The 16,295-nt window shown below is 35.5% G+C and overlaps 1 protein-coding gene across 1 annotated transcript; it reads left to right on the top strand.

Moving 5' to 3' along the window:
* Positions 1-3,807: 3,807 nt before the first annotated feature.
* On the top strand, positions 3,808-4,560 carry LOC104902862 (uncharacterized). Its single transcript, XM_010690780.2, has one exon. It carries the CDS (start codon positions 3,808-3,810, stop codon positions 4,558-4,560), a length of 753 nt encoding a protein of 250 aa, XP_010689082.2.
* Positions 4,561-16,295: the final 11,735 nt, after the last annotated feature.

The raw sequence follows: 16,295 nt of genomic DNA, 5'->3' as shown, positions 1-16,295 counted from the left end.
AAGGAAGCTGAAGGAAATGATGTTAATGAATAGTATGGCTCAAAATTTGGATATGAAGACCTGGATTTGTTGGTATCAGACAACGATTTGTTGTTGGATGGAAAACCATTGTCAATTGAATCCCAAAAAGGGGGCGGAGTTGGACAGGACATGCAATGCAATGTAGTGATGCTACCAACAGAGTTCAAGATAACAGAGAACCAATCCACATTGCCAACTACAACGTCATGGGCAGATGAAGTTGATAAGGAAGAAAAAACAGGCAAACTAATTACCTCATCTCGAAGTTTATCTTCTTATTTAAATTCTCCTCAAAAGGAAGCGCCTAGTAAAACATCTTTAAGAACTGATTTGGAGAATTTAATCATAGAAAAAATCTTTAAATTAGAGGGTGTTGATAATAGGCATACTAAGACTTTATTCCTGAGCGTGGATTTTGCAGGAAAAAGGCTAGGAAAAGTATTGATAGATACTAGAGCCACTGTCAATATAATGCCTTTAGCTGTGTTTAAAAAATTAGGAAAAACTAGAAAAGATTTGCATAACATTCAAAGTAATATAACTGGTTTTTCTGGATAAACTGAGAAGGTAGAAGTAATGACTATTTTAATTATTGAAGTAGGTTCTAAAACCACTGTTACTGGTTTCTTCATAGTGGAAAATGGCACTGATTATAATGCCATACTAGGAAGGGACTGGTTACATTATGATTATGTCATTCCATCATCACTCCATCAAGATTTAATAATGTGGAATGGTGACACTTTTGAAATAGTAAAGGCAGATGAAGAAGTTTGTTTAATCTAATCTCCTGATTCTGTTTTAATCAGGGACGCTCTAAATGCAGTTCCTAACATCAGAATTGAGGTTGCACTACAACTTGAGTCACAAACTCACCAAGAGATATAAGACTCAAGTGCAATTCTCATAGAAGAAATTGAAGATGTCCCAGAAGTTGAAGATATTCAATCAAAATATGAATTTACTCAACACACATCAGATTATGATGAATCATTAGCTTTAGTTAGCCTATAGGGTTAGAATAATTTTTTTTTAAATAGTTTATCATGTCTATACGCCATGAAGAATATTGTAATGGGTTTACCCTTATCGTTGACCAAGTTATGAAAGATGTAGTTTTTAAAAGATATCAAGAAGATTTTCTTGAAAATTCTAGTACATGTTGTTCCACCATATTAAACAAGAGGTTCATGATCCGCTGGATGAAAAAAATCTAGGAGATGATGAAAATCCACGTTATACTTATATAAGTAAGCTTCTCACTGATCGACAGAAACATGATTTAGTTATAATTCTAAAAGAATTTAAAGATTGTTTGCATGGGAACATCATGAATTGCCTAGTATTGATAATACTTTTATAGAACATAAACTACCTATCAAGGAAATATTTAAGCCTGTGGCACAAAGTCCTAGAAGGCTAGCGCCTGAACTAACAAAACCTATACAAGAAGAAATAAATAAGCTTCTCAAGGCAAAGTTCATAAGGCCATGCCAGTATGCTGATTGGATATCTAATATTGTCCTAGTAGTTAAGAAAAATGACAATATAAGAATCTGCATTGACTTTAGGGACTTAAATAAAGCCACACCTAAAGATCAATATCACATGCCTGTAGGCTGTAGCTGATCTCCTAATAGACGCAGCATCAAGATATGAATATATATCTTGCATGAATGGGTATGCAGGCTATCATCATTTAAGAATTGCGCAGGAAGATCATAATCAAACAGCTTTCAGATGTCCAAAATCATTAGGCTTATTTATATAAATAGCCATGCAATTTGTTTTAAGGAATGTTGGTGCTACTTACCAAAAAGCCATGGATGCAATTTTTAAAGATATGATCGGTAAAATAATGGAGGTTTATGTAGATGATATACTCGTCAAATCCAATGACTTTTCTAGGCATAAATAACACCTTATTAAATCATTTAAGAGAATGCGAGAATATCATTTGAAAATAAATCCTTTAAAATGTGCGTTTGGAGTCAAAGCCAGTAATTTCCTTGGATTTCTCATCCATAAAAATGGTATGGAGATCGATCAAAACAAGGCTAGGGCAGTATTAGCAGCTAAGCCTCCTTCTAATAAAAAGGAATTACAAAGATTTCTTGGACAAGTCAATAATGTTAGAAGATTGATGGCTAACTTGGCTGGAAAAACTAAAAAGTTTTCGCCTTTGTTAAGATTAAAACATGAATCAGAATTTAAATGGAATAAAGATCATCAAGAGGCTTTTGATCAAATCAAACAAGATCTAGCAAATCCTCCAGTCTTGATTCCTCCAAGGCAAAATGGAAAACCACTAAGGTTATACTTGTCTGCATGTGAAGATTCTATTGGTAGTCTTCTTACTCAAGAAAATGAAAAGGGGCATGAAAAAGCTATTTTCTACCTAAGTAGGATTTCGCATGATACCGAAAGAAGATATAATATGGCAGAAAAATGGTGTTTATGCTTATACGATGCTTCTGTTAAGCTTATACAATATTTCATGGCCTTTATGATAGAAGTAGTATCTCCAACAGACGTGATAAAATACATGATATCTCAACCATTCATAAAAAGAAGATTAAGTAATTGGAGTCTACATCTATTGTAGTTTGACTTGATTTACATTCCTCAAAATGCAGTAAAAGGTCAAGCTCTAGCTGATTTCTTAGCTACTCATCCTTGTTGTGAGTGTGGGATCATTGCTGAAGATGTCGTCCCATGGATCCTATACTTTGATGGTTCTAATACCAAGGAAACAACATCATGTCTCCTGAAAAGGTACCAATTAACTAAGGTGGCAGTAACCTTGAAGGGCCCATGCACTAATAATAGAGAAGAGTATGAAGCTCTATTGATTGGACGGGAACTGTTACTCGAACTAGGAGCTAAGAAAGTTAAAGTGTACGAAGATTCTCAGTTAGTCATTTATCAAATGACTGGGGAATTTTAATGTATTTCATTAGTATCTCAGGAATATAATAAGAAAACCCAAGGATTATCTAAACAATTTAAAGCAATTTCTTTTATACATGTTCCTAGAGAATATAATGAAAAAGCTGATCAGTTATCCTAATCATTTATCCTAAATAACTTATGCTAGAGAGGAAATCCCTTCATCAAATGAAGATATCATCCTCTAGGAAAAAACTCTAGATCTTATTAATGGAGCCAATGAAGAGATATAAGAAAATATGTTGGAAATCTATAGAATTTCAATATTAAGAGAGGATGATGATTGGAGAAAAGAAATTGTCGAGTACCTCCTAGATCCCTCTGGATCAAAACTACCATACAAAGTTAATATGGCTACAAACAAAATTTTGTATGCAATTTGAGGAATTACACGGAAAAGATCCAGAAGGATTGCTTTTAAAATGTGTAGATGCTGGAGAAGCTCTAACCCTCATGGCTAAGTTTCATCAAGGACTATGTGATGCTCATCAAAATGGCCTAAAGATGAGATGGCTATTGTACGAACATGGTTACTATTGGCCTACTATGAGGAAGGATTGTATAGGCTGTAAAAGATGTCAAAGGTTTGGAACTATTAGTAGGGCACCAGCCTCAGAATTAAAATCTATCATCAAGCATTGGCCATTTAGAGGATGGGCAGTAGATGCCATTGGAGAAATTAATCATGCATCTTCTAAAAAGCATTCATACATTCTAGTAATTACTGACTATTTCACTAAATGGGTTGAATCACATGTTTTCGTTAAGATCAATACACATGTTGTGATTAATGTTTTGGAAGAGAAGATATTTACAAGATTTGGAATTCCATAAACCATGACATTAGATCAAGCCACAGTCTTTAGAAATCCTGATTTATTGGAATATCTTAATCAATTTGGGATCACTAAGTTACACTCAATACCATACTATGCCCAAGCTAATGGTCAAGCTGAAGCTACCAATAAGATCGTAGTAAAAGGGATATCAAAAATGGTTGATAATAATCCTAGAAAATGGGATGAATTGTTGTTATATGTTCTATCGGCCTATAGAACCTCTAAAAGAGAAGCAAGAGGAGCTACCCCATTTAATTTAGTGTATGGACAGACTCCAGTGATTCCTGTTGAGATAAATATAAGATCATCCAAAATAGCTCAACAACTGGGTTTATCTGGAGAAGAATATTTTCAAGCAATGAATATTGCAATAATGGATGCACTTGAAACTAAGGAAGAAGCCTTAGCTAAAATGAAGATCCAGAAGGAGAAAGTTGCCAGAACCTACAATGAAAAAGTAATGCTCAAAGAATTTCAGGAAAATGATAAGGTTTGGAAGATGTTTCTACCAGAAGCAGCTTACAAGGATCCTCAATTAGGAGAATGGTCACCTAAGTCGCAAGAACCTTTTATCATTCATAAGAAATTATCTGGCAATGCATATTTATTGAAAGATATAGATGGCAATGTAAAAGATAGAGCATTAAATGGAAAATTCCTTAAGAAATACCATCCCTCTATCTGGGAACAACATGATCATGTGTTTCAACAAAAACATGCAAAATTGTTTCAAACATCTAGAGATTACTAATACAGATTAATTTTTTCGTACATTCCAACATTGCCTAACATCCAAGCTTAGATTTTTTATGGCTGGCCAAGCATTACAAATTTTCTCTCTCTGAAGAATCAAGCTTTGTTGAATGCACTAGTAGAATAATTGCTTATTGCTGCGGTGGTATTGTTGTGGTTTTCCCGATATGCAACAATATATCACGTTAAAATAAAAGGTAAAATATAAAATCACCATATTGCTACGGTTTTTTATAATAACTGCAGCAATATATTAAAAAATTATATTTTTATTATATTGCTACGGTTCTTGTCAAAAACCGCGCCAATATCCCTTACAAGTTCAGTTACAACTTAGGGTTTTTAGCGCTCTCACTCCTCTCTCCTCATTCACTCTCTCTCACACCTCTCTCTCTCATGCCTCTCTCAGTTTCAGACTTTCTCTCTCCTCTTTCTTACTTTCTCTCTCCTGCTTCGACCATCTGGTTCTTCGATCTGTCATCTCTTTTGTCGGTCACAAAGTCTCAAGATCAAGATTTGTTACAAGATATTGATATTCAAGATATGCTTTTCGACCCTCTCATTCTCTCTCCTCTTTTGTCGTCCTAGTATTCAAGATCTGCTCTTCGACCCTCTCATTCCCTCTCCTCTTTCGTCGTTCGTCTCACCAACGTTCGTCGTCGTTCGATTACCAAGTACCGCCCATTTTATGTCGGTTGGTGGCAGTAAGTATATCTGCTCGCAAATCGTGGTCGTCGTCATTCTTCGCACGTCGTGGTCGCCGTTCATCTGCTCACAAATCTTGGTCGCAAACCTCACATGTCGTCGTCGTCGTCACTCTTCGCACGTCGTCCTTGCTCGCAAATCGTCGGCCGTTCTCAAATTATTTTTGTATTTTTTCAATTTTTTTCATTTTATATTTAGATCTGATGTTTAGATCTTGCGCTTTTTTCCTTTTTATTTTATTTTTACAAATTATGTTAAAGAGTTCATATTTTAGTTTAATATTCAGTTAAATTTTGGTTTTTGATGTTAGTTTCATTTTCCAGATCTGGTTTGGTTGTTTTTTTTTTTGTGTTTTTCTTCATCTGGAACGAAATCTTAGAGAAATTTGATGTTGGTTTCATCTGCAACGTTTACCCTTATTTTTCTCTTTTGGTTTTATTTTTTTATTGTTTTGAATATATTTTTTTTACTTGCCCAGGCCATATTGTTGCGGGCTATACCCTAAACTGCAGCAATATCCTTGTTTTTTTTATTATGAGATGAAGTATATTGCTGCGGTTTGTCCTAGAAACCACAACAATTTACTGAATTTTTCTAATATAAAATAAATATATTGCTGTGATTTTCGTTGAAAACCGTAGTGATACATTAATATATTGCTGCGGTTAAAAATCGTAGCAATATATTATTTACCTATTGTTTCCCCCTTAATTGTTGCGCGGTCAAAAACGCCGCAATAGGTCACTTAATGACCGCAGCAATAAGCATTTATTCTACTAGTGATGGCCATCTCTTTAAACATCTCATGCCTTAAAGTGGCAAGCTTAATGCGTCCTTGATTTATCTTCTCCCTCTCAACATCAATAGAAGTCTAAATGGAAGACCACTCACTAATAATAGTGATCTCTTCTTCCTTAATCTCAGCTAAGCGTTTCTGTAAGGATTGTTTTTCATTAGAAAGAGACTTCAGATGCTGATCATAAGAATTTAGAGATTGTTGAGTCTATGTAGAGAAATCTCTGAAAGATTGAGCTTGATCCTCCAAAATAGTCTCCTCTTCTTGAAGCCTGCAAACTGAAATCTTAAGGGATTGCACTCCCGTTTCAGTGTCACATTGATGGAGGAGCAAAGTTTCCTTTAGATAATCAAGACAAGGAGTCCAATACTCAAAGCCTTGAGATATCAACGACTCTAGAAGTTGTATGTTTAAGCATTTGTCCAGATGCTTGATGATGAGGATTCTTAGAGAGGATGAGACAAAGACGCCTTATCTTGCCTTCTTGTTTGATATGTTCAGAATGCTCATCAGGGCTCTCTGTGGTAGAAGAATGTAACTTCTTTACAACAAGAGATAGTTGCTTCTTAATTGCTTCCCTCTGTATCATCAAGAAGAGAAGCCAAGTTATCAAGATGGTGAAGTCTGGTTTCTTGAGGATATGGATTCAAATATAGAAAATCTAAAATGAATCTACGAGGAAAATAATGCAAAGCACTTCCTGGAGAAGATTGTGACGAAGAAGGATCTTTTGATGAAATGTTCAAGGGTCCACACTCACTTTTTAGAGGCTCAATATCTAAAGGCACGACGCCTCTGGAATCTCTCTTTGAAAAATAGAGGAATCTGCTTTGACGGTAGTAGGAGAAGGAGAATTTGGGAACTCAGCATTCAAGGGAGTTGAATCCATAGGATCATCATTGCCTTAAAAGAAAATGTTCTCTCCAGTGGTTGCCATGTTAAGATGTTGATTGCTTCCCTGAGTTTTCTCTTTTTTTGCTCTTGGGGGGCATCATTTCCTTCTTGGGGGGGCACTGTCATTATTTTATTTTATCTGACCATATCCTTCCAAAGTAGGGATGATCATTGACTCTAACTGAGGGGAAACCTCAATAGGTACAGAACTAACTTGCTCATCAACATGTTCAATATGAGGTTCATCAACTTGCACATTTTTCATATTGTGGCTTGAACCAATTGTGGAGGGAATAATTGTCGTAATTGGACCAGTAAAGTTAGAACCAATAGTTTGCCCAAAAGTGATATTTACTAGCTTCACTAAAGAAGGATCAGTAAGAGCTTTAGATTTCTTATGGCCAGACGAACCTGAAGTACATAAAAGAATGCATAATGGTTTAGTGTCAAGAATAAGGATTGAAACTTCATGATAAAGGAATATATATATATATATATATATATATATATATATATATATACTTGCTTTAGTTCCTTGAAGTTTCTTAGTTGAAATAATTTGAGAGATTGTATTAACTTCTTTATCATCAGAAGAAATATTGAAACGCTAAATCTTAGATGGCGTCTCTAACTTGGGACGTTTCCTGTAAGAGTGTCTCAAGAATTTTTGAGTTAAGGAAGAATTATCATCTTTCTTCTTGGAGTTTTTCTGAACTAATTCAGAATGATCCACCAACTCAGGAGATTGAGTGCCTTTTGAAGCAGAAATACAATTGTAATCTCTTTTTCTAGCAGCTCTCTTGAAAGGATCAATTTGCTCTATTGGCTCCATAGTATGAATGTCCTCTGCAGTTTGGACATTTCCATAATGGATGCTTTGTTCATCAACAATATCGTACTCATCTTCTGAAGGAATAGGCTCAGACATTTGTTGGTATAAGACATTCCAGTATAACTTGTCGTACCTAGAGTCTACTCCGTTCCTTTAGGGACTTTCAACTTCTTCTTACCAGCTTTGGCTAGGAGTAAAGAAAGACAGGAAACAAGTTAGAAGAAGGTTAAATTGTCTCAAAATCATAAAAAATGATTAGATCATGTACCTCCTAAGAAGAGCTAATCTTCAAAATATGCTATAGCATTAGCACATTGTTGATCATTCGGGAAGATATGATGCCACCATGTGTCAAAACCTTTAACAGCTCTAGGAATCCATAACCAAGGAGTAATGGATGTAAGGTTGATGTTCAGAGTTTTGCTTCGAAGAGCTTTAATTTCTTCAAAACGACCTCTATATGTCCAGGGATCATTGCGTGTTAAGAAATAGGGTATGGCCAGCATTTGACGTAATCCAAATTATCTAGCTACCATTTGTGGATTATAGGCTTCAAAACCAAAATATTTAGGCTCAGCTGCTATTAAAGCCCTAGATCTAAATACACTACTCCAGAAATACCCATCTTTTATGGAGCCATAATGAATTTCTAGAGATCGCATCCATGCAGGCACTGCGTACAGGCGCCAGGTTTCTTCTTTAACATAGCGAGGCTCCTTGCTTGGGAAAATATGCCAGGTACCAAGCTGGTGATAGAATACTAAGAAATGTGAAAATAATAGGCTGGGATGCCAAACTTCATTTGAGGAAATAAGGTTAAAGCTGACTTCACCATAACAGCTACAATCCTCAAGCTTGGGGAAGAAGGCAGATGGATAAAGGCCTGCCCCATCTTTTGCTTTAACAACTTCAAAAGTAGGATGAGGTTTAAGTATTAATAAACTTGTGAAATATACATGGCCCCAGCAAGTTAAGAGCTATAAGGGTCCAGATCCCTTATCATTAGAGATAATGGGAGAATTAGAGGTTGGAATGCCAAAACCTTTGAAGGATTATCTACTTCTAAAGAGGCACCTGTAAAGTTATACTAATAAAATAGGAGCTAAATCAACTTCTTAAGAGGTATTAGAGATGTTGATAGCTAGAGATAACCATAGTGTTACAACACCTCCAGCCCTTGACATCATCAGTCTAGAAAATGCAAAGGTAAGGAATAAAACTTCCTCCTGAGGAGTTACAGCTTCACTAGAATCCTTATTGATGAAAAAATCAATAAACCTTTGAAAGCCACATTTGCTAGCAATAGCAGAATGGTGAAAGATGGATAAACATTGACTATAAATTCATTGTATTCCTTCACATGATGGAAAATTGGAAGATCAGTCCCATATTTACCCGTGGGAGAAGTCCTAGTGAGAAAGGCAATATCAGCTAAGGTTATGGTCATTGGTCCCCATTTGAACAAGAAGCAATTAATGGCTGGATCCCAACAAGCCAATAGAGCATCAAAGAGAACTCCATCAAAAGGGATAGTTTCATCAGAAGCTAACCTCAAGAATAAGAGTATCTTGTTTTTTATCTATTTCTCATGAAAAGGTGGCATGCGCATAAACCACGCTCTCGCATCTACCCTTGAAATATATGCTTTAAAAGGTTTATTGGATAAAGGTCAATGAAAACGAATGCTTGACCTTCAAGTGAAAGGGAGAATCCTAGGATTGCCATCTTCTCATACAATGTAATCCAAGAATTGGTAGCACTGCTCCAGTATATGTTGATGACGTTGTTTCCTTAGATTAAATGGAAATCCAGGTCCAATAGCAGCTATTCTTTCTTCAAAAGGCTTTTCGGTAGTTTCTGAATGTTTCTTCAAATACCGAAATGGGCCTGTAGTGGATGAGATTCACCTTTATAGTGCATAATTGGCGAGCATCTATGGAGTGAATGGAAAGAGCCTTGGCAGCCAGTGCCTTGCTAATTTCATCTTCGTGGTGAGTTTTCGTTCCCTCAGATATGGTGAATTTTAAAAAATTCAATTGTTGTATGGGAGTTTGTGAAAATTAAATTGTTTTGAAAAGATTTCTAGTTTTCCTAAAATTCTGAAAAAGGGTATCAATGAAGAAAAACAACTAAGAGTATAACACGTGTGAAAAGCACGCTCTTTTTGTTCATGGATCATTTTAATGTCAAGCCTTTAGAATCGAAATAGAGTGTCAGATGAAAGTCCATTTTAAACGCATAATTGACTAGGTGGTCCACATCTTTAAACAGGCAGTTAGGCCCATGTTTCAATTGAAGGGGCGTAATTTTTGAAAGTCTCAGGTTTTTAGGAGATGACACTTTCCTTATAAAAAGGAAATGATGTAATGATATAAGTTACAACTAACTCATCTCCCGATCCCTTCATCTCCTAAATTTTCTTTCTCCCTTTCTCTCCCTAAAAATTTCTCAAATGGGTTCATCATCCTCATCGTCCCCAATCTCTGAATTTTCCTCCTTAAAGGAAGAAACCTCTCTGGCTTCCCACTCATCATCTTCATCATACACCCACTCATCATCCTCATCATCCACAATTTCTGAATTCTCCTCTTTAGAGGAGGAAAGTTATCTGGAAATTAACCAACCCTGGCCATAAGAGCCAGCACCTCTTCCTCCTCAAATAATCCACATTGAGGAGTCAGAGGATGAGGAAGAAGAGGAGGACTCTTCCTCTGAAAACGAAAGAGGTAACCCTTTTTAATCATAGGAGGACGTCCCTAGAGACGCCTCCGAAGACTCCTCACCTTCTTCACCAGAAAATTCTGGTGGTGATGAAGGTGATGATGAGGAAGAGGAGGAAGAAGAAGAAAAGGAAGAGTAAGCTTCCCCTCTTGCTCACCAAGGGAAGGAGGATGAAGATGATGATGAACCTCCTACCAAAAGGAGGAGATTTCGGGGTAGCAACAATAACCCAAGCGAGACTACGACGACAGCGGTTATGACGCTGACTCTGACGCCTATAGACCACCAACGCTAAAAAATTAAATGTAAACCTAGACTCAGGACCCTAGTTCTAAGTTAATAGTTGAAGATTCTTAAAATCTTCAATTTAAGGTTGTATTTTAATTTTTTTTAAATTTTATAAAATACAAAATTTTTACCTATCTCTTGCATGTTTGATTAATTTCAGTATTTTATTTCTTATTTTACATTATTTAAATTGTTCAATTTTTATGAAATTTATTGTTTGCTTAAACAAATAATTAAATTTTGAAAAACGAATAAGATGGACGAGTTATAAAACAGTCATATCAAATAATGTATGACAAAATTTAAATCCCCATTAAAAAGAGTTATACAATGACTCTTGGGAAACTAAAACTGAAATTGATTTGAAGTTGCAACATAATTACTCCTAAAGAGTAATGATGAGAGTTCCACTTGTACATGCAAATTAATTCCACTTGTACACGAATTTAATATCATTAAAATAATTCTTAATCGCACAAATGCAAATAAGTTAAGAATTAAGTGATACGTAGTGGGATAACCATGTTTATCCACTTTACCCACGAAGGGCAAAGATAAAGGATAAAATTAAACAAAATAAAGATGATTTAATCACTTAATTAATTATATGTAAAACGTGATATTTAGTTATCCCTTATAAATAGGAGCAACTGTTTTATTCACGTAATATAAATTGATCTATAGTGGTTGAGATTAATTCATTACTTAAATCATTGTCTCCATACAAAAAACCTTCATTCTAAAAAACAATGGCCAATCCTCAAGTTAATACTATCCCTAATTTTCCCGGAGAATGTTGGAGGCATAGATTTAATATGGATATTGTTAAAGAAGATTGGGAAGAGTTTAAGGATATTGAAACCAAGAAATGGCAAGTGAAGATTCTTAAGTATTTTGGGAAGGATCCAAAGATCCAACAAAAAGATGTAGAGGAAAAAGAATCTAGCGCCACAAAATTAGGAAGTGACCTAGATTTCATAGTGACTAAACTTTGGCCCTTATTGGAAAAGAAGGATTTGCTCAATTTTATGATGGTATGCAAGGCTTGGGGAGTAAATATTGTCAAACAATTTATTCCTTTAGATCTAGCCCACAAATACCATAGATCAATTATCTGTGAGAGTGCCCTAGGTGTTTTCATAAGGAAATACCGGATGGTCCAGTTGGAAAATAATACCAGCTTTAGGAAATTGATCCAGTACCAATGTACTTGTCGCTTATGGCATGAGCACATAAGGGCACTGGCTTTTCGATGCCATTGAATGAAGACTACTCAGATGATGATGACCCAGATGTAGAGAAGACGAAGAACCACAAATTATCATCAGTTTTGCTCATCTTAGGGTAAATTAGAGTTGAATGGAGTATTGAACATTAGCTCATTTATGTTACTGGGTTTATGTTATCGACAAACGATATGTTCGTAGTTTCTTTTAGATACTATGTAATAGTTGGTAATGATCAATAAAATATGTTTTATTTTCTGATTAAACCGAAATCATATTAAGATCAGTTTTTCTTTATACGTACCAAATTACGTACTTGTATTCATAATACTCATGCATTAATAAACTCAAACGTTTAAAAGAGTATAATGAATCGAAAAATTGAAGTTTAAGCCCTAAGGTTTATAAATATGAAGTCAACATGAGGACTACTACCAAATTAGTCAAGTTTTCTTTTAAACTTCTTGAAAAGTGATCCAAGCACTTAAAGTTTAATCCTTGAAGTTATTATTAAAATGACCGTTATACAAAAAACGACTATTTCAAGAAGTTCGTGTTTAGAGATGTCACTCATTATTTCATCTCTACAAAACTTTCTCAATCATCTTCTGCCCATCTCATAAAAATTTATAAAAGATGGACTTCAACCATCATGAAGATGAAGTAGGTGACTTTGATGAGGATTGTTTCAATCATCAGGCTCTAGACATTGTCCAAGAACACAAAGAAGTCTTTAAAACAGCAAAAAATCAGCAATGGAATGTTCATATGGCTAGAATCTTTGGAGATGATCCAGTCATAGAGCCAGAAGATCCAACGTCGGCAGAATCCAACGCTTCCAAAGTGGGGGCCAATATCGACTTGTTGGCTACCTTCATATGGCCAAGGCTGTTAGAAAGTTCACAAGATGAACTTCTCCTAGTCTGTAAGAAATGGGGGAAAGAGGTATCTAATACCTTCCACTTTCCAAGACCCCAAACTCTTAATTGAGCCTATGCTAAGAGTCTAGTCCTAATACGCACCCAGATGTCTGTCAAGGTCATAAGAAGGGAGCCATGGCAGGACGAAGTAGAGGGTATTGTGGTACACTTCAAGTGTGTCTTCCAACTATGGGAGTTCTGGGTCTCAGAGGCCTTTTTCCCCTGGATGTATCTTGCCCTATGAATAGAAGGTATACCTGGGATTATACTTACCAAAGGATGATCTTCAGGGCAAGATTCAACTACGTACCCGAAGATGGCTATTAGTTTACAATCATAAGGTATGTGGCCGGGTACGAAATCGAGGATGAAGACTACCATACCATGGTAGATCTTGTTTGCCGGGGCCATCTCCAGAAGATTCCCATTAGAGCCCTTTATTTTTAATTAATGTAATATTTATCTACGAATAGATAAATGTCAATCCTTAGGAAAATTGCTTCTGAAAACAATTTTTTAAGTGTAATATGAAATATTAGTTATTAATAAAATAATTATGTTTTGTGGTATTTAAAATTACCATGTGTTATTTGATGCTTATTTTTCTCCAATATAACCGTCTTCTAAATAAGCGGTTAAGAAAATGAGTGGTTAAGAATTCAGATCTCCATATATAAATATGTAGAAGGAAACAACATATCTGAAGGTCAGGAGGCAATTTATTTTAAAAAGCTTAGTAATGAATTTTACCCAACCATTTTTCATCCAATATCGCCAACATATAAACCTTATCCCTATTTGAAGATACAGATAATAAGAGAGGAGTCTATCAGATGGAATACTACAATTAATAGGTATTTTGGCAAGAATCCTATAATACAAAAGGATCCAAAATACATAAACAAGTCTAAGGCCTTTCAAATAGGGTCAGATGTAGACTTGATGCAAGCATGGATATTTCCAAAACATGACCTACAAGATCAGGTTACTTCCTTAATAGTATGTAAATCTTGGGGGAAATTTATCATGGAGGAAGCATGGCAACCAAATATGCCTTGGAGATATCTAAAAACACTCTTTGTTAAAGGCAATACAAAGAGCATAAAAATCTCACAAATAACACAAGGATCATCTTCAAGAGATATAGTACAATATACATGTACATGTCAAGTATGGCACAATCTTATGATCCAAGGTTTGGATCCCTCTTGGATGTTGCGAAATCATCCTTTAGGACCACGTCTGAAACAAACTTTTCTAATGGATTTCACAATGGCTAGAAGAAAGAAAGAAGGAATGCATGATAGATTATTCTTCTCTACTAAATTTTGCCATCCTAAGGAAAGATTTGTTGATCATCTTAGAATTATGGAAGAAGCAACTTTTAGAACGCTTCTAAAACAAATTGGTTATGGATATTAACCATATCTCTCTGCTGATACTTTTTGGGTTCTGAGTACATCACCTCATAAATCAGGGGGGCAATGTTTTACTACCATTTTTGCATCATAGTTAGCATTGATTATGATTCATTAAATCAGGCCCAAAGGGTTTAATAATCATCTAAACGTATAGGCCCAATCGTATGAAGAAGCCCATGATAAATAGTCAATGAAAGTCAACAGTCAGCAATTCATAAAGGAAAGCTCAACTCTTAAGAATAATCAAGAGATAGAGGTTGAAAGTAAAGCAATGCCAAAAAAACGAAGACGTAAAATTTACGACAAATAATGCCAACTATGGCACAGGTGGAAGTGGAGGAGAGAGAATTGGAACCAGACATTATGATGGAGGTTAGGGGTGAGTGAATGAGTAGAGGAGTTGAAGAAGGGGAAGAGAGAGAATAGATAGGAGAGGAATTAGAGGAGACAGAAAAAAGTTTGGAATTTTTATAATTAATGCCACCTCACCTTTTCCTTTTTTTGGGTGTTGATAACAGTAAGTTATCAAAGTTCAGTACCAAATTAACAAATGCTAGTTTTGAGTATCCAAACTGGAACTTTTGAAAGTTGAGTACCCAAACTGGAACAAAAGACAAAGTTTAGTACCCAGTTGTGTCACTACAAAAAAAATTGGCTATAGAGGGGTATTTTGTACACCCTAGATAAAGGGGTTTCCCAGCAGCTTCATACAAACTGTCAAACACTCGTGGCGGCTCATTAAAATGGTCACGAGCCCCTTCCAACATCTCACCTAATCGATCACCAAACTCTTCTTCCTCAGAGTCACTATTATCTCCGTTGTCATTTTCATCACCTACTACATCATCACCTTCAATCCTAACATGATCTTCTATCACAACTTCATGCTCAACCCCGACATTCGACATATCAATCTCTAATGAATTACTAGGGCCAACATCAACATTAACCCAATCCTGAGTATATTTTCCCTGCTCACCATGCCGTAACCAAATATAATACTCTGCCCTAAATCCACGACGAATAAGATGATCCCTTATGGTCCTCATATCAGAAATCATATTCACATTGTAGCAATCAACACATGGACAATAAATCTCAGCCTCGCAAGTAAGTTGTTGATGTTCTACAGCACGTTTACAAAACTCATTCACACCTTTGACGAACTCCAACGTATTCCGATTTCCATACATCCAACTTCGATCCATTTCTAAAAACCCCAACACATACATACAAATTATTATCAATTTAAAATTCACATAACTCCAACACAACAAACTAATATTCAATGCATGCTTCCATTGGGTCCTTATCACTCCAACCTAACCCATCCTTAAACATTCAATCCCACTAGTGAATGCATGTACCATCTTTGATTCTAAGTAAAATTCGGCAGCATTTCCCTTCAGTTCTCCAAGTACACGATAAAGATAATGGTTTATCTTATATGTACCCGGAGAACAAATTAGGGAAATGACTAACCGTATTTCACTTAGAATCAAAGAATCAACACACATTCACCGCCTAAGTGAGATGTGACGTTTAAGAACAGTCCCAAAACGGGGACTATTCAAGACATACTCCTAATGAGTAAGTCTTGAACGGGTATCTAGGCAATATGATGTACATAAAAACAATCGCATTCAAGCGATTCCAAGTATTCACCAAACAATAATCGCATTCAAGCGATTTCAAGTTATCATCAAACAACAAGTATCAAACCATTCCTTAGATTTCCCTTCCCCTGCCATTGGTGAGTCTATCAATATAAAAGTATTGCATGCATATCACTTTAAACAAAGAATTGCAAAAACATCACAATAACTTAAGCATAAACAATCCCGTATAACATATTAGGGCATACAAAAACTAAAGCAAAATTATCACAAAATCAGTTTTTAATACTCAAATCTTATAACTAAGCATATAT

Source organism: Beta vulgaris, chromosome 9 (genome assembly GCF_026745355.1).
Source record: "Beta vulgaris subsp. vulgaris cultivar EL10 chromosome 9, EL10.2, whole genome shotgun sequence".
NCBI lineage: Eukaryota > Viridiplantae > Streptophyta > Magnoliopsida > Caryophyllales > Amaranthaceae > Beta > Beta vulgaris.
The sequence above is the reverse complement of the archived record's forward strand: the minus strand, read 5'-3'. Positions and strand labels throughout refer to the sequence as shown.